At 39.6% G+C, this 24,571-nt stretch overlaps 1 protein-coding gene across 1 annotated transcript in view; it reads right to left on the bottom strand.

Moving 5' to 3' along the window:
• The window catches only part of LOC126109494 (ras-related protein Rab-27A), a 75,832-nt gene that overhangs the window by 32,994 nt on the left and 18,267 nt on the right, over positions 1-24,571 (bottom strand). The window contains exon 4 of the mRNA XM_049914519.1: positions 12,540-12,654. Within this exon, the coding sequence (XP_049770476.1) occupies positions 12,540-12,654 (115 nt within the window). The remainder of the gene's footprint in view (positions 1-12,539; positions 12,655-24,571) is intronic.

Here is a 24,571-nt window from a genome sequence, read left to right as displayed (position 1 = left end):
TGATGATGACGCAATAACACGCAGTCATCTCGAAGCAGGAAAAATCCCTGAACCCGCTGGGAATCGAACCCGGGACCCCATGCGCGGGAAGCAAGAACACTACCGCAAGACCACAATAGTGCTGTGATAGTGCCACACAGAAAAGCAAGGGTGCAAGCCCCTTCCATGAAAAACATGACCACACCATAACACCACTGCCTCTGAATTTTACTGTTGGCACTACACACACCGGCAGATGACGTTCACTGGGCATTCGCCATACCCGCACCCTGCCATCGGTGTACTGTGATTCGTAACTCCACACAACATTTTTCCACTGTTCAATTATCCAATGTTTAACTCCTCACACAAAGCGAGGCATCATTTGGCATTTACCCGTGTGATGTGTGGCTTATGAGCAGCCGCTCAACCATGAAATCCGAGTTTTCTCACCTCCTGCGTAATTGTCAGAACTTGCAGTGGATCCTGATGCAGTTTGGAATTCCTGCATGTTGGTCTGGATAGATGTCTGCCTATTACACATTACGACCCTCTTCAACTGTCAGCGGTCTCTGTCAGTCAACATACGAGGTTGGCCTGTACGCTTTTGTGGTGTACGTGTGCCTTCACATTTCCACTTCACTATCACATCAGAAACAGTGAACCTTGAGATATTTAGGAGTGTGGAAATCTTGCGCACAGACATATGACATGAGTGATACCCAATCACCTGACCACGTTCGAAATCCGCGAGTTCTGTGGAGTGTCCCACTCTGCTCTCTCACGATGCCTAATGACTACTGAGGTCGCTGATATGGAGTACCTGGCAGTAGGTGGCAGCACAATGCACCTAATATGAAAAACGTATGTTTCTGGGGGTGTCCGGATACTTTTAAACACATAGTGTAAGTGCAGCTCCTGGGTGTACAGAGTCAAGTGCAGCTCATGTCCTCTGTCGAGAGACCTAAGAAGGTAAGCTGTGAGTCCAGCAGGTATGGACATCTAGTAATAGAAACAACTATTAGGTCTGGTTTTGAGTCTATTGCTTGCTGGCTGGGGGAGATAACTGCACAGCCTAATTGATCTCCATTCTCATCACTGTCAGACAGCACACAGTGATTTAGAAATGATAAACACGGACTCAAAACTTGAAAGCAATTTGCAGAGAAAAATTTTCAAGCATAATTTGGAGCAAAATCACAAATACGAGACATGTTCAGAAAGTAAGTGCACTAGATTTTTACAATTTTTTTTAGAAAAAGTGTGTTTGAAAAAATTACAGGTAATTGTTGGTACATCTGTTGACTATTTTTCCACATAGAACCCTGTTCAATGCATTATGATGAGCAGTGGCACAAGCTTCTTTATGCCTTTCTCTAAGAACTCTCCGGCTAGCTTCTTCCACCACTTCAGAACCTCTTTCTGGATCTGCTCATCGATTGAAAATTTAATTTCTCTTAAGCAGCCCTTCAGGAAGATGAAAAGATTGTAATCTGAAGGTGCCAAGTCAGAGAAATGGGGGGAGGTTCAGAACATCCCAACCAAATGAGTCGAAGAACACCTCAGGGGCTAAGGCTGTGTGAGGATAGGCATTGTCGTGCAACAAGCACATTCCACACATTAGCATTCCCCACCTTTTCAGTTTTTTTTAGGGTCTCATAATATCATTGTGCATTGATGGTCTCTCCCTGAGGCAGAAATTTGACCAAAATGAGACAATGATTTTTGGCCTAAAATTATGGTTTTGAATATTTTTGCAGACAAGGAATTGATGTGACATCCTTGTGATTATCTTTTTGTCTCAGGTGTGTAATCAATCACCCACGTTTCATTTATGGTCACAATAGAGCTCATTAAATCTTAACCTTCCAGTTCAAATCTCTCACTTCATGGGCTTTACTGACCCAGTTTTTCTTGTGATGCTCGGTCAGCTGTTTCTGAGACCCATCTCACACGCAGTTTTCCTTTCCTGAGCATTTCTCTGAGTGTCTCGTATATGAGAGTTCTCAAGAGTTGTGGAAACATCGCTGAAATTTCATCCACTGTGAATCGGTGGTCTTCACCAACAGTTTCCTCAATTTTTTGCACCAACTCATCAGTGAAAATGGAAGATCTTCCTCTCCCCTTTTTGTCATAGACATTTGTACTGCCTGCACTAACTTTTCTAGACCACTCTGACACACTCATTCTGTTCATAACACCTTCACCATAAACGTTTGATTCATGAAAAAATTTCAGTAGGTGTTATTTCTTTGATGAGATGGAAGTGGATCACAGCCTTTGCTCGCACTTGGTAGGATTTCTTACCTGTATCTTTCACGCAACTGGACATTATGATGTCAATTTAAGTACTACTGTGTTCCTGTGAGGCTCACTCTGGTCAGAGGATCGTCCTCTACCACTCAGTGTACCCAACCCTTTAACTTTGTGAACATGCCTTGTAGTGTGGATTCGCTGTATCAGACAGAGTGTGAAATACTTTATTGGTGCTGCCATGAAATAATTTCATCCTTCTAGAATAAATGTTCACTTTGCAATGGAGTATGTGAAGATTTGAAACTTCCTGGCAGGCTAAATCTGTGTGCTGCACCAGTACACAAAGCCGAAACCTTTGGCATTTCCTGCAACACCCTGTCTTCCAGGAGGAGTGCTAGTCATATAAGGTATGTAGGACAACTTCTATGAAGTTGGAAAAGGTGTAGTGATAACATACCTCACCTTTGGAATGAGGCATATCCGTACATTTTCTTACCAACATATGATACTCGCAACAACAGTAATTCACATATTAACAAGAAATTGTGTAAAATAGAATATCTAATATAAGTATTCAGATATTGAGTATTGTTTTATTTTACTGAGCACATGGAGTGCCACACTGAGGGATGACAAGCTTCTTCAGCACGGGACAGCAGCTTAGTGAGATGAAAAACTAGCCCGTATGCAACAATAAGTATTCCACAACTCGCCATCCCACTCTGGAGATTTGCAGATGTCCCAAGAAAATACGATATGCGAGAGAAAAGTAATGAGACTGATTTTTTACCTACCAAAGGTTTTATTTTTTCATTCAACAATATTGTCCCCTTCAAAGCAATTCCTTTTGGCAGCTAAACACTGGCAGCATTGTCATTCCCTCTTGATAGCAGTGATGAAAGGCTTCAACTGGTAGGGCCTTTAACATTTTGGCCACATTCTTTTGAATGTTCTCCAGAGTCCCAAAATCACATCTTTTTAAGACATTTTTCAATTTCGGGAAAAGAAGAAAGTCACAAGGACTCAGATCACGTGACTAGGGGGATTATGGAACTACAGGAATGCCTTTTTGAGGTCAGAGTTCCATGATGGAAATGGCCGTGTAACATGAGGCACGTCACGATGCAGCATCCACTTGTCTGCATTGTCCGGTCTCACTCGACTCATCCTTTTCGTGAGCCTTTCAGGGACATCTTTGTAAAACACTTGGTTGACAGTTTGTTGTGGAGGAACAAATTCTTTATTCACAATACCCCTACTGTCAAAAAAGCAAATCAGTGTTGTTTTGATCTTTGATTTGCAATTTTGAGCTTTTTCTAGTTGAGGAGGTGTCTGTCACTCCTCACTTTGCTGCTTTGTCTCAGGGTTGTACTAAAAAATCCAGGATTCTTCATGTGTGATCACATTTGTGGTCATTTGCAGTCCTCTCAGGGAGATCAACACACTCGTTTTTTAGATTGTTGTTCTGCTTTGTTGTGGGGTTTTTCAGCACCATTTTGGCACAAACCTTTTGTGTGTGCAAAAGTTCGGTCAAAACTTGATGTATGCTTTCAAATTTCCAAAGGTCACACACAACATGGATTGTCCGAGTTTAGCACACAACTAGATGGCTCAAGTCCCCTCTAAATGCTGGTGTTTCATTTTCATAACACACAACAAAAACATAATTTCACTTTTGGTTTTCTCAGGAATCATGTGATGGCTGTGTGGAGCTGAAACTTGGACTGAGCATCTGGAAGGGATGAACACACTGGTCTACACAAGCAGAACAACACAGTGTTGTCAGACTGCTTGCAGTGTTTTCACTCTCATTAATTTTCATGCACATCTTGTATATTATAGTAATACAAGAGGGTTGTAAATAAAGTCAGAGGAACTTTCGTGAGACTACGATGCAACCTGAAATATGAGGTTCATACAAATGAAACCTGGTCAGTATGTCTACCTTTGCCATACACGTAAGGTGGCACCACGTAACTGCAGGTATGGTGGTGCCGTCTATTGGTAGAGAGACTGACGCGTGCACACCGTTTGATGTTGCATAGCGCCAGTGCGGTTTCACGCTGGGGAGAAGGTAGTCACACAAGTTATAGTCCACTACCGAACATACAGGCGACTAAGCAGGAACAACGAGGAGCAATTCAGTTTTTGCTGGCAGAGGGAGTTGAAGCCATGAAATATATCGACGGATGAAGGGTGTGTACAGTGAGTACAGTCTGAGTCGTTCATGTGCTGTGGAATGGTGAAAACGATTCGTTGAATGGTGCAAGTCACTGGAAGGCAATACTTGCCCTGGACAGGCTCATCGTGTCATTACACCGGAAATGGTTGCGGAAATGAATGCTTTAATCTTCAACAACCGCAGAATCACCATGAACAAGATCCCTCACTTAATGGGTATTAGCATGGGCACTGCCCACACCATAATGCATAAACACTTGAACTTTCGAAAAATCTGTGTGGAGAGGGTTCCCCACCAACTAACCGCCAAATAGCGCAATACTTGGATGGCACTGTCTTTGAGTCATCTGCAACGTTATCATGGGGAGGAATACGGTTTTCTGCCGTGTGTTGTCACAGGTGACAAAACATAGTGTCACCATTTTGAACCAGAAAGTAAGTGTCGGAGAAAGCAGTGGAAACATGTGACTTTACCATCTCCAAAGAAATCAAAGGCTGTGCACACCAGTTCTGGCAAAGTCCTAATGTCCTTTTTTGACGACAAGGGCCCACTGCTAGTCGAGTTTCTGAAACAGGGAACCATCATCAATGCTCAGTGTTATCAAGCCACTTTACAGAACCTTAGATGAGCCATCAAGTCGCAACACTGAGGATGTTGTCCAATGGCATTATCTTCCTGCACGATAATGACCCCCCCCCCCATCCACACACACACAGCCAATGTGGTGAAGACAACATTGCAGCAGTTTCGGTGGGAAACTCTGGAACATCCACTGTGCAGTCACGACCATTCACCATGTGACTTTCATGTTTTTGGACCTCTAAAACAAACTATTCGCGGACATCAATATGCAATGGATGATGAAGTGTGCGACTGTGGCCAGGTCTGGATCTGACAGCAGCCTACTAGCTTCTTCAAGGATAGTGCCGCAATGGGATAAATTTGCCAACAGTTTTGGCTGCTATTTTTGAATAAATGTACTGTGTACAACTACATTTTTGAGTTAATAAAATATTACCGTTACTTTATACTAGTGACCGAGTTTCATTTGAATGCCCCTTATACATATCAGATTGGTACAAATAGTCAATGTATTTAAAGAATAGGAAATTACATCAAATGTAACACTGCAGCTGGTGAGAGATGTTAATTATTTAAATGTGGTGTAAGAGAAATAACATTTTTTGAATTTAATGCAGTAACTGCAGTCCATAAAGTTATACATAAAAGTAACTCATGTTTGAAGCTGCAGCTACACTTCAAAATATGAGATAGGTACTGTCACAAGTAAAGCTGTCAGAGCAGATCAAGTGCTATGCCCGGATAACTCAGGTGGAGCATTTACCCCCAAAAAGCAAAGTTTCCAGGTTCAAGTTTCAGGCTGGCACACAGTTTTAATGTGCCAGGCTGTTTAAAATTCACTTACTGAAGGTCCTGAAAACAAACCTTCACATCTGAAGCACATTTAAAGTCTTTTGTGAGAAATTTAGTGGCCCAAACAAAAGCCACGTTTGTAAAGATCTAGTACTGGGTCAAAAACCAAATAGCGATTTAAACGTTTAACCATAAAGACTCATTGAGATGACATTGTTTAATGCAATGTGATCAAGATTTTGTAAGAATTGAGAAAACGATGTCACTTTCTAAAGCTTTCCAATGGTTTGCTGTCACAACAATGGAAAACAGAGATTTGAAAATAGTTAGAAACATTACATTGAGCACAGAGGGAAAGGCATGTACAGCATGTAGTGGATGCCTTTCGAGAAAGGAAAAACAACAAAACTATTTTATAAGCAATCAGAACACACTTGATTTCGAAGAACGGTATTCGAGAGCACAATCACTAGGGGAGAATAGACAAGTTGTGTTCCCACAGGAATTCCCTTGAATCCATCTAAAAGCCACAAGAAAAAACATCTGAAACACAACAATCTTATAAAATGGTATATGTATGGGAGATACGAGACTAGCAGAAGAGTCTGACCGTGCACTGAAAGGCCTAACTGGAAACAAGGACTGGGAGTAGACACATTCCCTCAGAATTACTGATGTCCTTAGGAGAGCCAGCCACAACAAAATTATTCCAACTGGTGTGCAAGATACACAGAATGTCTCTTCTAAGAGTTGTTAGGAGTATTTTACCTGATGTTTTGGCAGATTTTTGTAACAATCCTTTTCTAATGTTTATAACAATGATGTTTTTTCATATTTTAGAATAAAAAAGAAACTATGTGACTCTTCAAGCTTTCCCACCAGATATGTTGTAAATAGTCTACACGGGTTTGCTGCCGGATCACGTTTTGCTAATTCCACAGTATTTCCTAGGAGCAACTGTCCGACTTCTTCAGGTGGTTCAACCTTGTTGGTGGCTAGGTATAACTGACTGTATCCGCATATCGATACCCCATTTCTAGAACTTGCGCACGAAGAATGCGCAGGTGCGGAAATCACGCAAATCATTGCACATGCCTGATTTCTGCACCTGCATATTCTTTGCGTGCGTGTTCTAGAAAAGGGGTGTCGGCATGTGTATCCCGTCAGTCATACCTAGCCACCAGCAAGGTTGAACCACCTGAAGATAACGGACAGTTGCTCCGAGGAAATATTGTGGAATCTGCACATTGTGATACAGTGGCAAACCCTGACGACAATTTACAAGAAGAAACTAGTTTGCGAAAGGGAATGAAATAAACAAAAACAAAAGTGTTTTGCATGAAGACAGACCCACAATCCCATACTGTTGTAGATATTTGCAATTTCGTTGTTGCGATGTGCAGCTGGAGTCAGCCCAAACAAATAAGCTTATTAGACCTCTTGTGTGATGCCCAAAGCCGATGGAAAGTGGCAGTTTGTTTCCTGTTCAAACAAAATAATTTTTAAAGAGTAAGTTTACGTGCCTATTGATATACAGGCCCCAAGTTAGTGTAGTGCAATACTAGTTTCATCGGTTTGTTTTAATAGGGACAGTAAAACAAATAATGACAAGTACTCCACCAGCAACTAAGTAGCTCTGCTGCCTGGTAGCAGCAGTTGGTGCAGTCTAGGGCAGTGCTAATGCTAATGGAGCACTGGTTATTCTTTGTGTTTTACTATCTCTGTTAATGCTCATCAATAAAATGAAAATCGTACTGGATGAATGTGGGGCCGACCTATTGAATGGGCACATAAAATTCCACTTTATAACCAGAAACAAACTGACACGTTCCGTCAATGTTGGGCATTGTCTGACAGACATCATGAGCAGTATTTGTTTGGGCTAATTGCAGCTATACACCGCACAAACAAAATTGTAAATATCTGCTGAAACATGAGAGAGTATGGGTTTGACCACTCTTAGGTGAGGTACCTGGTACAAGACTGGTGAAATATTCTCAGACTTCAGGAAGAAAGCAATACTTTCAGTTTCAAAGCAGAAAGGTGCTAGTAAGTGTGAATAGTGGCAAACAATCACTTTACTAACTCAAGTTGCAAAATATTAACAGCAATTATTTACAGCATAAAGGAAAAATTGAGAAGGATTTTCACAATGTTGGCATGGATAAATTCTTTGAAATTTTAATAATAGTAGGGAGCAAAAGGTTATTTATAATCTGTACAGAAACAACACAAGAGTTATAAGATTCGAAGGACATGAAAGGGAAGCAGTGGTTCACAAGCGTGCGAGACATGATTGTAGCTTATCTCTGATGTTATTCAATCTGTGCACTGAGCAAGCTGTGAAGGAAACCATGAACAAATTTGGACAGGAAAGTAAAGTTCAGGAAGAAGACATAAAAAATGTGTGGTTTGCTGATGGCACTGAAATTCTGAGAGAGGTGGCAAAGGACTTGGAAATGCAGTTGAATGGAATGGACAATGTATTCAAAGGATATTATAAGATGAATATCAACCAGGACAACAGAATGTAGTCAAATTAAATCCTGCAATGCTGAAGAAATTAAGATTAGAAAATGAGACATTAAAGTAGTAGTTGAGTTTTGCTATTTTGGCAGAAATAGAGGGAATATAAAATGCAGACCAGCAATACAGTAGTAAGAAAGGCATTTATAAAGAAGAGAAATTTGTTAATATCAAGCATAGACTTAAGTGGGATTTGTTAACATCTAATACCAACTGTTAGAAAGTTTTTTCTAATGATATCTGTCTGGAATGTAGCCTTGCACAGAAGTGAAATGTGGAAGAAAAGAGAGGATAAACTTTTGAAATCGTGTTATAGAAAAATGTTGAAGATTAGACAATGGTAACTAATGAGGAAGTACTGAATCAACCTGCGGAAAGTAGAAATTTATGGCACACAATGGTCAAAAGGATGGACTAGTTAATAACACACATCCTGAGGCATAAAAAAAGTGTTAATTTGGTATTGGAAGAAAGTGTGGGACAGCCAGAGACTGTGGTCATGTGTGTGTGAGTTGCATTTGCGAGCGCGCACATTTTGTGTGTGTGTGTGTGTGTGTGTGTGTGTGTGTGTGTGTGTGTGTGTAGGCGCATGCGCGGGCATTTTCTATTCTGATGAAGGCCTGCTTGGCCGAAAGCTTTGTTTGACAGTCTTTCTATTGTGCCTATCTGCGACTCAGCATCTCCACTACATGGTGAGTAGCAACTATCCTTTTCATAATACTGTCATTCCAGACTTTCTACTGTTTAAGAAAGCCAAGTAAGGTATTTGACAGACCCTGATTGGGAAGAGTAGGTGATTCACAGATACAATTTTTGCCCCCACTAATGTTTGTGATAACAAAGGATTTCTGTATATAGTGCAGTATGTTAGAATACAGAAGCTGAAGCAGGTAAGTGAGAGACCTTATACAAATGAACTCAAATTTTGCCAATAAAATTCTGAAGTTGTTCACGAATAGTTTCTGAGCTTCTGATTATTTTGGTATAAGTGACCTGTGGTCTCTTGACCTCATTACAGAGTAATAATGCATTTTTTTCCATTTTTTACATCAGTTAGAATTCAACAGTTTTCTTTTCAGTGGACCCGCAGCTTGCATGAGGTCAAAGAGCAACATATTTTATTTTACGTACAAGTTTTTTGCTGCACTATTTATCTATTTATTCGTAGTGATACAAGTTACATGGTGAACTCGTTTCATCATTTTGCCATTATCAATTGTACCTGTGAAGATAGTTTAATAGGTATAATATTGTTCCTTACATCTATGTTAGTTTACAACTACATACGGCACCTTATGCTTATGTCTCAGCTGGTATGATCCATATGACATCTTCGAGCATAAATGTCAGTTGTCTTTTTGTTATGATTTGATCACATTGTTTAAACATTTATTTTTTATTTCCATGAGCTTGTAAAGTTATTTTTGACAGCTTTGGCTCTAATGGTGCTATATTTACTATGGAATTTCTATTTCATGGAATGTCATTGTAACCGTACATGTGGTGCCAATAATCCAACTCTTCACATCTACATAGATACTCCTCAAGCCACTGTACAATGCGTGGCAGAGGGTACCCTATACCACTACTGGTCATTTCCTTTCCTGTTCCACTTGCAAATAGCATGAGGGAAAAAACGACTATCTATATGTCTTTGTATGAGTCTCAATTTGTTGTATCTTATCTTTGTGTTCCTTAGGCACAATGTATTTTGACGGCAGTAGAATCATATCACACTTCCGTGGAGTACTCCTGACAATACCCTTGTCACCAAAGAGCAGCCACTGTTGAGGACCACATACTGGGTCCTCTTGCTTAAAAAGTCTTCAAGCAACTCACGTACCTGTGAACTTACTATATATGCTTGTATCTTCATTAACAGCCTGTAATGGGGTGCTGTGTCAAGTGCTTTCTGGAAATCTAGAAATATGGAATCTGCCTGTTGCCCCATCTATAATTCGCAGTATATCATGTGAGAGAAGGGCAAGCTGAGTTTTGAATGAGTGATGCTTTCTAAACCCATGCTGATTTGTGGACATAAGCTTCTCAGTTTCAAGGAAGTTTAATATATTCGAACTGAGAATGTGTTCAAGGATTCTGCAGCAAACCAAAGTTAGGTATATTGGTCTGTAATTTTGCAGGTCTGTTCTTTTACTCTTCTTATATACTGGAGGCACCTTTGCTTTTTTCCAGTCACTTGGGACTTTGTGCTGAGCAAGAGATTCATGATAAATGTAGGCTAGCTAAGGGACCAATGCCACAGTGTAAAACTGAACTGGGATTCCATTTACACCTGGTGATTTATTTGCTTTCAAATCTTTCAGCAGTTTCTCTATGCCAGGTATGCTTATTACTATGTCATCCATAAAGGATTCTATCCGATGGTCACATGATGGCATGTTTGGACAATTCCCCTATGTTAACAATTTCTTGAACAGGAAATTTAAAGCTTCGGCTCTCATTTCGCTATCTTCAACTGCCACAAGAGACTGGTCAACAAGGGACTAAATGGAAGCCTTAGACCCACTTAGCCATTTTATTACATCAGACCAAAATCTTCTCAGGTTCTCTGCTACATCTTTTGTTAAGGTGTGATGGTGGTACTTCTTATATGCTTCATGCACAGATCTTTTCACAGAGACACAAATCTCTTCTAACCTTTGCTCGTCATCATTTGCGCATTGTCTTTTAAACCGAGAGTGCAACAGCCTCTGCTTCCTCAGCATCTTCTGAATTTTGTTATTAAACCATGGTGGATCTTTTCCATCCTTTATCCACTTACTAGCTGATAACTCTCTAGACTATGAATTACAGTCTGCTTAAACCTTGGTCATAATTCCTCTACATCTCTCTCACTGGAACTAAGTGATACTGCTTATCTGCTCTATCTAATAGAAACCCTCTCCTAGCCATCTTGATTGATTTATTGACTTTTGTAATCATAGTTGCTATAGCAACATCATGATCACTAATCCCCATTTCTATAGCGACATTATCGATAGGGTCTGGCCTATTTGTAGCCACACGGTCTAAAATACGTCCATTGCATATGGGCTGCCGAGCTAGCTGTTGAAGGCAGTTTTTAAAAGATGTGTTCAAAATTAATTCGCATGACTGTCTGTCCCCTGCAATGCACCCATGGACATCCTAGTATATACTCAGTAGGTTAAAATTGCCTCCAAATGGTATTGCATGATCTGGGTATTTGTGTGCTACAGACAGGACACTTTCTTTGTCACAGCGAAATCAGGTGCCCAGTAAAAACATCCAACAATAAACTTGGTTCCACCTAACATCTTTTATATGTGACCACATAACTTCACTGTCACACTCAACTTCCACTTTCCATCAGTGAAGCTCTCAATACTGCTATGTACAACTACTCATCACCAACTAACACTGCAGCAAAAACCAACCTGAGATGAACTGAGCAGAATTCAGTGCAAGCTTGATGGTGAAGAGTAACCTGGGCATTACCGTTGAAAACGGTAAGTACTGTTTCTGAACAGAACAAGTTTATCTGCAAACAAGACACACCACACTTACGGTCGACATTTTCACTGCTACGCAGATATTTCCAGTGTGATAGACGTTACAGAAAAATAGGGGTAAAAGGACAAATGAAATGCAATTACTCTTTAATTAGACTATGTTATAACCACATTACTCAGAAAATATTCCTAAACAATCTCTGAAATTTTATCTGTAGAACTCTGGTTCACACTCTAGAAAGAGACCACGAACACGGGCATTGTTGTACACGTAACTCTTCCGTGCAGCATATATTCAATGGGTATCAGCCTTTAGTGTGAATAATAAATGTAGAGCTGAAGTGGAAACCATCCTTCATGTGACATTTAATGCAGCCACAGTGAATGCCAATAGATAAATTTTGCACTTCCTGTTCTCACTTACCTCGTTAGGCTTCTTGGCACCTCAAATTTATAACTTCCATTTGACTCACCATTCTACTTCAGTTCCTCTCTCTTCTTTTCTTTACTGACAAAAAAAAAGTGACAGACACTTCCTTAAGGTGTAATTTATTTTACTGATCAATCAACACACAGGCATTACTCCATATCAACACAGAAAGCCAATGTTTGGGGTTTCCATACACCACCAAATATTTAAGCAAAAACAACAACAACAACAACAACAATAAACAGAAAACACTGACTGTTTACAAGAAGCAAACACCAATTGCTGAGACATGTTGTCATACCCTCAACTGATCGAGCCAGTTCCGTATTTCGAGGAATGACTGTTCGTTAGTCAGGTCAAACAGGAGCAGGAATCCCATGGCATCTCGGTAGAATGCAGTTGTTAAGCTACGAAATCTATGCAGATCAGAAAAAAAGATAACACAGTAGTTAGAACTAAACTATAACTAGTGGGTTATTTAATTCCAACTAGGGCATACAGCTGTAAGGGCCAGCAGATGAGTTCTGCAAGCGTACGTAAGCTCACCGGACAAAGGATTAGCCGCCTAACTTGAGGTTCCTGCGTATGGTGTAGAAAGAAAAACAAATGGAGACTGAGATTTCACAGTATGCTGAGAATGAGAACATTGGAAGTGAAGCATATGCCCGGAAATATGAGAACGGAAGAGGATATTCACTGCATAATTTTCAAAGGAACTGGCCAACTTTTGCCTGGCATTCCGGCCTGCGATGCTGGCAGTCATGCATGTGTGAGGTGTGCTTGCCTGTGTGTGTGAACTGTGTGTCTCTCTTTTACTGATGAAGGATGTGACTGAAAGTTTTATGTCAGTATCTTCTAATTGTGCCTGTCTGCGACTTGACATGTCTTCTTTAAGCTAAGTAGCAATCTATCTTTTCCTACATTGATGATACTTTTGCCTAAATGATTCAGAGAAAGCACAGAAGGCCCACATCTTCCATACTCCACAAGCTACGAGCAATGGCGCCCATACGATAGTTCACGGGGAAGCTCGATTTGTAGGTATGAAATATTTTTAATATTGTAGAAGATTAATGGCGATTTGTAAGTAGTCAGAAAAAAGTTACAATTACGGACTCGTTAAAAACCTAATACTGACTTATAAATCATTTTCTTGAATGAAAAATACCAAATTTTTTCCTTTGCCTGAGAGTTGGAGGGTGGGTGGATGGAGGATGGGGTCGAATGGCTGCCGCCACTCTCCCCTTGCCCCCACGCATTGGTGCCCTAGCCTTATGGTGTTTGGCAGAGTGTATTTGTGAACCGCTGTTACCTTCCCCCTTTTCTGTTCCAGTCGTGATCATTTTTTGGGAAGAATGATTGTAGGTAAGCCTTCATGTGAACACCAATCTCTTAATTTTATGTTTATGGTCTTTACATGAGATATAGCTAAGAGAAAGCAATATATTGGGTGAATCTTCTACCAAATGTCATTCTCCCATCTTTAACACTATGATGCAGAATGCCTCTCTTGCAGCATTGACACTGGAGGTGGCTGAATACATCTGTAATGCTCTCATACTTTCTAAACGAACCTATACTAAAAGGTGCTACTCTCCTTTGGATCTTACCTATTTCCTCTATCCCTCCTATGTGGTACATATCGCGGAATGATGAGCAATACTGAAATATTGGTTGAACAAGAGTTTCATAAGTTACCTCCTTTGTGTGTGGACTACAGTTCATGAGGATTCTTGCAATGATGCTGTCTGGCACTCACTTTGCATGTACTTAATTTTACATTGTCATTCCTCTTTAAACCACTCCATATGCATACTCCTAGATATTTTATGGATATGACTGCTTCCAATGATTGTTCTACCATTGTGTAATCATACAATAACATGTCATCCTGACTATTTATTGCAATACATTACATTTGTTTATGTTGAGAGTCAAATGTCATCCCAACACCAAGAGTTAATCCTCTGCAGGTCTTCCTGCATTTAGTTGCATTTTTCTAGCATTGCAAATTTTCTATATACAACGTAAAAAAAAAAAAAAAAACTAGTATACCTGGAAAGACAGGCAGCATTAATTTTGATCCAATGATGGTATATGCCACCAAAGGTACAGTAAATGTACCGATAATGGTTTTGATGTTGTCTGCCAACAGATAGTGTAGCAGCATAGCTACAGAGCACCATTTGGTTCCATCCTTTAACAGGGAATGCTCACAGCCAAAAAGCTCGTTGTGGTACAAACATGTGAAGCAACAAGGCAACAATTCCATGGAGATGCACTCATGCTTCCTACAGCCAACTGAGTGTGTTTGAAAGGGGTCAAATTGTGGCCTTATGGGTGGCAGTACAGTCCTTTCAGAGAAATGCTACACAAATTGGACATGATGCCGATATCAGTGATCAAATGAACGTTATCACACCTGTAGATGAGGTTCTGGACTTCCACACAGCACAGATGACCACTAGGATCTTCATATTGTAAGGACAGCAGTAGCAGATCGTACAGCTACCACAACACAAACACGAGGGCTTGTCAGCCCAGACCTGTGAATACAAACTGTTGCGAACTGGTTATTAGCAGTGGAACTATGAGCACACACACCTCTAGCCTGTCACAAACAATCCAAGGTAAAGAAGGAAGAAAGATTAGGTTTTACTGTCCCATTGACAATGAGACCATGAAATTGGACGGGGAAAGGAAATTTGCAGTGTCCTTTTCAAAAGAACTATTTTTGCATTTGTCTAGAGTGATTTGAGGAAAACATAGAAAACCTAAATCTGGATGGCTGGACAAACATTTGAACTGTCATCCTCCCAACTGAAAGTCCAAAATATTATCCACTGTGACACATAAACACTGTACGAATAATGTGCATCCACAGTGATCACCAAAGTCTCCAGTCTGAACCCAGTTGATCTCTGTCAGCGAATCACAACTGTTAACGAACCTCAGGGAGGTGGCATGTGCCTTTACGATGACGGCGACTAATTTTTTGTCGAGTGAGCTTACTGGACTTGTGACAGTTGCACAAGTATTACACAGTATTTATCAACGCGTAATGTTATGGGTGTTATTCTGTGATGGTGTTACAACTTTTAGGGGTGATGGGGAAGGGTAACTGTATTAATCAGAGGTAAGGGACACTGGTCCGGAAAAGACTGAGTCTAAAGTTGTAAGGAAAAATTGTTCCGATACCTCTAACAGTCAAATATGTGTGCCTGTACCATTGTTGCCAAGATTGTAGGCTAGTAGTATGGACCAAAACATGGAAATACTATCTGGTAAACATCAGCTCTAAAATGCATATTTTAAGAGATATGAGCACTTGTCCATCTTCAATACCGTGAAATACATCTCTTCTACTGAACAAGTGCCAACAGCTCTAAAGCTATACAGTTTATAACCCATATATACTCGACATTTCTTTTTGTTCTGATAGATACTGCCTCCTCCGATACTATGTAAATCAAAAAATTTGCAGTAAAAGATATGTTTTTCATGTTATCAAAGTGATCGCAGCTCTTAAGGCATGCTTTTTGGAGCCCATGTTTACTACACATTTTTTTTTCCTGTTTCAGTCCATATTACCACCTCTGAAATTTGTGTACTCTACAGTGCTAGCAAAAACAATACCAGTACATGTATTCCACCATCAGAGGTATTAGAAAGATTTTTGATTATAACTTCCAATACAGCCATTTTCAGACCAGGGGCCCTTATCTCAAATTGATATATTTACCCTTCTTGACCATCCCTGAAAATCTGTATCATCACAGAATAACTCTGTAAAAGTGCAAACAAATTTTCTTTGAGAGAGTTATAACCAGCTATTTATTTCAGTCACAGCAGTGGGAAGATATAAATGATTACAACTAGTTTCAGACATTAAACACCATCTTCAAATCTCAAGTGGTCAGTTACAGTTCCAGTAGTCACATCTATTGCTGTGAATGGCAGTGTCAACATTAAGAATTAATTACCAATCGAGATTGAAGGGCTCTCTTTGGCTGATATGAGAACACTTGTATATTCTCACAGAAGTGACTGAAATAACCTGATGTGAGTTGCAAAATGATCACACAACCTTGTCTTTCAAGCAAACTGTCACCTGAGTTACAGATTAAATATGCCTCTATAACAAAGCTGTTAAATGATTTGCAAGCAAATAAGCAGAGGCAAACTGCGAATGACATGGGGCACACACACACAATTAAATTTGACACATTCACTACAACGACCAATTTCTAAAATTTAAACAGCACAGCGGTTTTTCCAGAAAAAAATCCTGTGGTTCATAACACAGTATGACAAATTTTCTGCCAGAAGGAAATATCAGTTCCGTTTTAAATTAGATGGGAATTTTATAATCCTGCACTAACATGCCTTATCAATCAATCATGCAAAGGTTCTCATAACTAAATGCTGCTGCCAAAGCATAACATAGACAAAGTTTGACAATTCACTTGGAATCCATGATTTAAATCTATATAGTTACAGGATCAGTAACGTTTACGCAGCACGGTGTTACTGGTAAAGTGATTTATCATTCAACCTTGACATAAATTGAATTATTAACATACTCCAGAGCCATCTGATGGAGGTCTTTACAGAGCAGCAGTAATCAAATGGATGATGATGATGGTAGATATTACAGGTGCATTAAATGTCAGTGTGACTGAATGTTGTGACAGAAGAGCATCTAAATATAATCATAAAAAGGAAACACTTGACGAGTGCTTATACACGCAAATTATAAAATAAGAAAAACAATAGAAAAAAATCAGAATCCAATAACAACAATAAGGAAAGAGCAGACTGCTATTCATCACATAGAGGATGCATTGAGTTGCAGACAAGGATAATGAAAAAGAATGCTACAAATATTTCAGCTCTTGGACAAACTCCTTCCTCAGAAGCAGAAAAAAAAGAAAATAGAAATTCATGCAACTCACACACACATGGTTACTCCTTCTGCGTACTAAGGCCTGACTGCGAATGGAGTGGGAGAGGGGAGTGAACATAGCACAGCCATATCAGAATTGGTACACCCTCTTCTTCCCCAGACTTCACCCAGTATGTTGTCCACAACAGCAAATGTTCAGCAGAGACATGAGTATTGTCAGCATTTCCCCAGGGAAGTGTGATACAACCAGAGGTAGCAGAGCAGAGACATATAAGTGGGTAACTATATCACATGTACATCCCAAGTCTCAACAATTCTTTTAAAAAAGGCCAATCACTTCTTTCTCTTGTCATGCTCTCCCTACTAGTAAGTTACAAATGATTGGAGTGCTGAACTTGGAGATTGGTTGCTGTACAGAATAGTTATGTATATGCACAAATAAAGGTAGCAATCCCTACATAATAATGAGGTAAAAATACTTACAAACTTTAAATACTGTGTCATAATTATTATTTATGGAAATGCCCATCATCATCATCATCATCATCATATATTTACGACTACATTCATACTCTGCAAACCACTGTAGTGCACGGCAGAGGGTACTATCCACTGTACCATTTATTACAGCTTCTTCCCATTTCATTCACGGATAGAGTGTGAGAAGAATGATTGTTCAAATGCCTCTTTGTGCACTGTTATTAATCTAATCTTGTTTTCACGATCCTCACAGGAGCAACACTAGGGACTGTGGTATATAAGGTATGATCAAAAAGTAATGGAAATTTTTGTTTTTCTTTAAAGAATCTTTGTTTATTCATCAACATCAACTTTGTCCCCTTCAGAATACTCCACCTCACTTGTGCCAGCACTCCTTCCAATCTCGGAAGCACTTCTAAAACTTACTTTTAGTGTGATGCTAAGCTTCTTCAGCAATTCTGCTTTTATCTCACCAATAGTGGCAAAATGACAGCCTTTCATGGTTCTCTTTGGCCTCAGAAATAGAAAGAGGTTGTGTGGGTCATGTCGGTGAATACGGTAGCTGAGGAAACACAATGGTTTGGTTTTTTGTCAAAAAATCATGAACATACATTGAGATGTGAGCAGAAGCATTACCGTGATGCAATTTCCACAAGTGGTTCTGCCACAGTAATGGTTGTTTTCTTCAGAGTGCTTCACACAAATGGCGCATAACTTCCAAGTAATATTCTTTACTGACCACGCGATGATAAGGCAGGAACTCATAGTACACTATTCCATTGTAATCGAAGAAACATTCTGGAGAACCTTCACATGTGATTGAACTTTAATTTTTTTTCGATCTTGGCTCTTCAGGTAGTTTCCATTGGGATGATTGGGCCTTAGTTTACATGTCATATCCATAAACCCATGTTATAACCTCCTTTAGAGGTTCTGACTTGTCGACTTCATTCAGCAATTTCTGAGCAATGTCTACATTATGTTATTTTTGGTCAAAATTCAACAATTTCAGTACAAAGTTTGCTGCTACCCATTTCATGTTCAAAAAATATGAAAAAAATTGCTTGGCATGAGCCAAAGGATATTTCAATGTCATCAGCAATCTCTGATGGTGATTCAGCCATTTTCCAGAACCAATTTCTTTACTTCTTCCACACTGACATCAGTAATTGATGTGCTAGGGCGTTCAGGGCAGTCATCTTTTTTAACGACATCTTGATCCACTTTTAAATGTTTATACCACTTGTAAACTCTTGTCCTACTCACAATAGATTCTACACAAGCCACAGTCAACATTTCAAATGCAGTGCTGCAATTTATTCCATTTTTCAAGCAAAATTCAATGCAAATTCTTTGCTCGAACTTTTTCAAAATTAAAACTTCACCTTTTTGACTGTCAACAATAATATTCAAAACAGCTGAAAATGCAAACATACATCAGGAACATAGTGATGAAAAAAAGTTTGAAAATAAAGTCCACAAAATAAAAAAAATCCCCTATATGGTAAGCAGCGATCTACCCTTTTCATAATATTGTTGTTATTCCATCCTGGATTCTCCATTATTTGATTACAGCTCATATTCCTATATTCATCACATACAGAGGGTTCTTGGAACTTCGTGAGTTGGCTCTCTTGGGATATTTTGCGTCTACCTTCAAGTGTCTGCCTGTTCAGTTCCTTCAGCATATATGTAATGCTCTTCGGTAGATCAAACAACCTGAGACCATTCATTCGTGCAGCCCTTCTTTGTATACACGCAATACCCCCACTACCTGTTAGTCGTATCTGGTACAGGTGCCATGTATTTGAGTAATATTCCATCCAGGGTGCGTTGCACAGGTGTCCCATAACCAGTTTCCTTTGCAGAATGTTGCATTTTCCCTACTACTCTACCAGTTAAACTAAGTCTGGTGCCTGCTTTACTTACAGCTGAGCCTATGTGATCATTCTATTTTTTTTCCCTACAAATATATGAGTATTTTAGTGATTTGAGAGTCTAACCTGGGCCTGGTGAAGTGTGGCTCATGAGCCATTCCCCTCCAGCAAGTGTTTCCACCTCCAACTTGACACCTGAAGTGCCGTTACAACCTTGCCACAACCTATTGTTCACTTGTTTGTCTGCACTGCTACAAAGATTTACTCACTTTAATTCTGTTGCTCAGAGCAACAGGTTTGGAGATGTTCAATGACATTAAACAGTGTACTGAGAAAAATGGTAATTTTCAAAAACACTCTGCAATTTGTGCTGATAGCACACCAGTTACAGTTGATAGCAAAAATATCTTCCCTGCTCAATTAAGAACCAGCAGAATAAAGTGTTCAACTTTTCACAAAACTATTCATCAGGAAGCACTAAATGGAAAAGTGTCCGAATGCTATCAGCAATGAAACATGTAATGAAAATTATGAATATATTCATAACACAAGAAAGAAGCAAATAAAATCTCACTATTCCAACAAAAATTTAAAGTTTTCAGAAAAATATTTACACAGAATATGGAGATAGATTTCTTCATCTTGAAATTCACTGGCAGAAAAGTATTTAGGCTTGTCTTTTTTTTCATTCAGAAAAGAACTTTTTAAGTTTTGGATAAAGATGTAAATTCAGATACAACGAAATTTAAAAATTAACTGAATGATTCAATTTTTTAAATCAGAATCAGCATTTCTAATAGATTTCACAAATAATTTAAATAATCTGAATTTATGTTTGCAAAGCAAGGAACACAGAATTTCTGTTATGTTTGTAGATATGTTAATGGATTAAAGTCTAAACTTGTGTTGTTTACACTGCAACTAAACAAGGAAAATGTCTGTCATTTTCCTGAGGTAATATGAAATAAAATTTTCAAGACTTACTTTTGTTATTGATGAAATCTCTGAGAGTTTCACGGTCATTTCGAAGATTTTAAATCCCTAGAAGTGCATGCTGGCCCCCCTTCTTTTTCTTTAATAGTCTGTTGAAAATTAGTCTTGGAAGTGTCAGAAGAAGAAGTGTGCAATTTAAAAAAATGATCTGTTCACACTACCCAGATTGGAAAAAGTAGCTGCAATTTTTGAATTCATGCTACAAGATGGGTTCCCAAACTCGCCAACTTCATTCATGAAATAAAATCATATTTTGGACCAACATACATTCGTGAAAGTACATTAAATCTTCTCAGTGTAGTGCAATGATCAGCGAGTTGTCAGAACATCAGCTTTGCTTTATAAAAATGCAACCTGAAATTGATATTGCAGAAGTTGCAAAGACCAAGTTAAACAAATTTGCCCCAGCTATTTAAAAATCTCACTTATGCAACTAAAGGTCTGACACATGTAACAAAATGAGAATCAAACAATACAAGAGAAGGAAAGTTGCTACTCACCATATAGCGGAGATGCTGAGTCGTGATAGGCACATTAAAAAGATCCACACAATCCTAGCTTTCACCCATTAAGGCCTTTGTCAGCAGTACACACACACACACACACACACACACACACACACACACACACACACACACACACACACTCAAGCGCAACTTGTACTCATGCCTGCAGTCTCAGAGAGCTGAAACTACACTGCAAGCAGCAGCACCAGTGCATGATGGGAGTGGTGACTGGGCGGGGGTACGGAGGAGGCTGGGGCAGGGAGGGGGAGGCATAGTATGGTGGGAGTGGTGGACAGTGAAGTGTTGCAGTTTAGACGGAGGGTAGGAGAGAAGGTGTGGAGGGGGGAGGGGGTAAGTAGCGGAAAGGAGAGAAATAAAAATAAAAGAAATTAAAAGACTGGGTTTGGTGGTGAAATGATGGCTGTGTAGTGCTGGAATGGGAACAGGGAGGAACGTAACCCTCCTGGCCTCAACCTTCGTTAGTCACTATCCTCAGCCATCCAGCCCCCTCCCTGTTCCCAATCCAGCACTACACAGCCATCATTCCACCACCACACCCAGTCTTTTTATTTCTTTTATTTTTATGTTTATTTCTCTCCTTTCCGCTACTTACCCCCTCCCCCCTCCACACCTTCTCACCCACCCTCCATCCAAACTGCAACACTTCACTGTCCGCCACTCCCACCATACTATCCCTCCCCCTCCCCGCCCTAGCCTCCTCCTTACCCCCATCCAGTCGCCACTCCCATCATGCACTGGTGCTGCTGCTCGCAGTTTAGTTTCAGCTCTCTGAGACCCTCAGCTCTCTGAGACTGCAGGTGTGTGTGCAAGTTGCACTTGTGTGTGTGTGTGTGTGTGTGTGTGTGTGTGTGTGTGTGTGTGTGTGTGTGTGCGTGTGCGTGTGCGTGTGTGTCTACTGCTGACAAAGGCCTTAATGGGTGAAAGCTATGATTGTGTGAATCTTTTTATTGAGCCTATCGCGACTCAGCATCTCCGCTATATGGTTAGTAGCAACTTTCCTTCTCTCGTATTGTTGCATTCCATCCTGCATTTTCCATTGTTTGAAATGAGAATCAAAGTTTTAATAGTTTACATGATGTTTACACATAGGGAGTAGGTAGGGCCCCATGATGACTGACAGTTGTCCCTTGAAACTGGCTGGTGTAGCTGTGGTGAGGCCGTAACAGTACTGCACGAGTTTGGTTGCAGGGAAAAGAACTTACCGGAGGGGAATTGCCTGCGAGCCAAGCTTTTCCTGGTCTAACCTAACTGCTTCATTCCAAAGAGGAGAACACATTAGGAATTCTTTAATTTCACAGGTTTTGAAACACCCAATTTTCAAACTTTTTTAATCTTGTTGGTACACATATTCTTGATGTGCGTTTGCATTTTCAGCTGTTTTGAATATTTAGTTTATTGTTCACAGTCAAAAAGATTATACATATTTTTGAGTGCTTGCCGAATTTTTACTTTCAAAAAAGATGGATCAAAGAATATGCATCAAATTTTGCTGAATTTGAAATGCTGAGTGTGGCTTTAGGCACATATACTGTGAGCAAATTTATGAATGGTGTAAATGTTTCAAAGAGGGTTGTGAAGATATTTAAGACGACGACTGCCCTGGATGCTCTAGCACACAAATTACTGACGACAATGTGGAAGAAGTAAAGAAAATGGTTCTGGAAAATCATTAAATCATCATCAAAGAAGTTGCTGATAATCTCCGCATTTTTTTTTTTTTTTTTTTTTGGTTCATGCCAAGAATTTTGTCTGATGTTTTAGGCATGAAACCTGTACCAGCAAAGTTTGTTCCAAAATTGTTGAATGTTGACCAAAAATGATGCACATAGACATCACTCAGGAATTGTTAAATGAAGCTGACAACAATCCAGAACTTCTAAAGAAGGTTATAACAGGTGACAAAATATGAACATATGGGTATGACATTGAAACCAAGGTAAATGGAAACTGCCTGAAGAGCCAAGATTGAAAAAATTTGACAAGTTTGATTGCATGAGGTGGTTCTTTTCACTGTTTTCTTCAATTGCAAAGGAATACTGCATTATTAATTCCTACCTTACGGTTGTACTGTCAACATGGAATACTACCTGGAAGTTTTGCACTGTTTGTGTGAAGCAATCTGAAGAAAATGACCAGAATTGTGGCAAAAACACTCAGGGAAATTGAGTCACAATAATGCTCCTGCTGACATTTCAACACTTGTTAGTTATTTTTTGGCAAAAACAAAAGTGTTATGTTGCCTCAGCCACCATATTCACCAGACATCACCCCCTGCAACTTCTTTCTATTCCCGAGGCTGAAAACAACCACAAAATGACATCATTTTGCCACCATTGATGAGATGTGTGTTTATGTTGGGGTTTATGGGCGCTCAACATTGAGGTCATCAGCGCCCGATGAGATACAAACAGAATTGCTGAAATAGTTGAACACCATAACGGAAAGTGAATTCCAGAAGTGTTTCAAGGTTGGAAAAAGCACTGGCACATGTGTATTATATCTGAGGGGCATTGCTCTGTATGGGACAGATTTGATTTTGGTGGATAAGTAAAGATTCTTTAAAGAAAAAGAAAAATTTCCATTACTTTTATATTGCACCACTTATGTCTGTTTTCAAGTGGAGGCCACTTTATAATGGGAAGAGGGGTGGGGAGTCAGAAGCAAGTAAAATTTCTACATTTTGTGCTAATTGTATTATCTTGTGAGTCAGTCAAGCTTCTTAGTTATAAACTTTGCAAACATCATTTTGCCATTATCAACACTTGTTACCGTATTTACTCGAATCTAAGCCGCACTTTTTTCCGGTTTTCGTAATCCAAAAACCCGCCTGCGGCTTAGAATCGAGTGCAAAGCAAGCGGAAGTTATGAAAAATGTTGGTACGTGCCGCCACAACTAACTTCTGCCGTCGAATATATGTAGTGCTACGCAGGCATGCTTTGTAGGCACAAAGATAAATACTGGTGCCGAAACCTCTGCGTCAGTAAATAAATTAAAAAAGAAAAGTGGAAGACGAGCTTTTTTTTCCTCCGCCGCGAGTTTCGACCACTGCATTTTCATACATTATCCAACGAAGTAAATACAAATTCCGTATTGTTCATCTTCGAATGTAGCACAATTTCAGTGTACTACGAAAATCTGACTGGCAAGACTGTTTGGGAAGTTTGTCAATATGGCCAACTCTACGTTCTGAATTGTTTCCTATCTGTGAGAAGAGATGGTTGCTAATAGGAACCTGATGAAATTTGAATCACATAAAATATTCTCTTCACCATAAGAATAATACCAATATAAACATTTTGCCATGTATTCTTTCGTGTTTGCTGCTATCTCATTTAAATCCTGTCTGCCTAATAAACTACGAAACTAGAGTGAGACAACAGCAAACGCGGAAGAATATACGTATCGGTCCATGTTTATATTCGTATTATTCTTATGCCTAATAATGATACAGTCAGAAATGAAGCACGGCAAGTGACTAGATTTTTAAATCTAAGATGACTCCAATTTCTGTGCAGAATTTGATGTAATAAAGAAGCGGCCGTAAAGATT

Source organism: Schistocerca cancellata, chromosome 12 (genome assembly GCF_023864275.1).
Source record: "Schistocerca cancellata isolate TAMUIC-IGC-003103 chromosome 12, iqSchCanc2.1, whole genome shotgun sequence".
NCBI lineage: Eukaryota > Metazoa > Arthropoda > Insecta > Orthoptera > Acrididae > Schistocerca > Schistocerca cancellata.
Note: the sequence above shows the minus strand (reverse complement) of the source record. Positions and strands in the feature narration are given on the sequence as shown.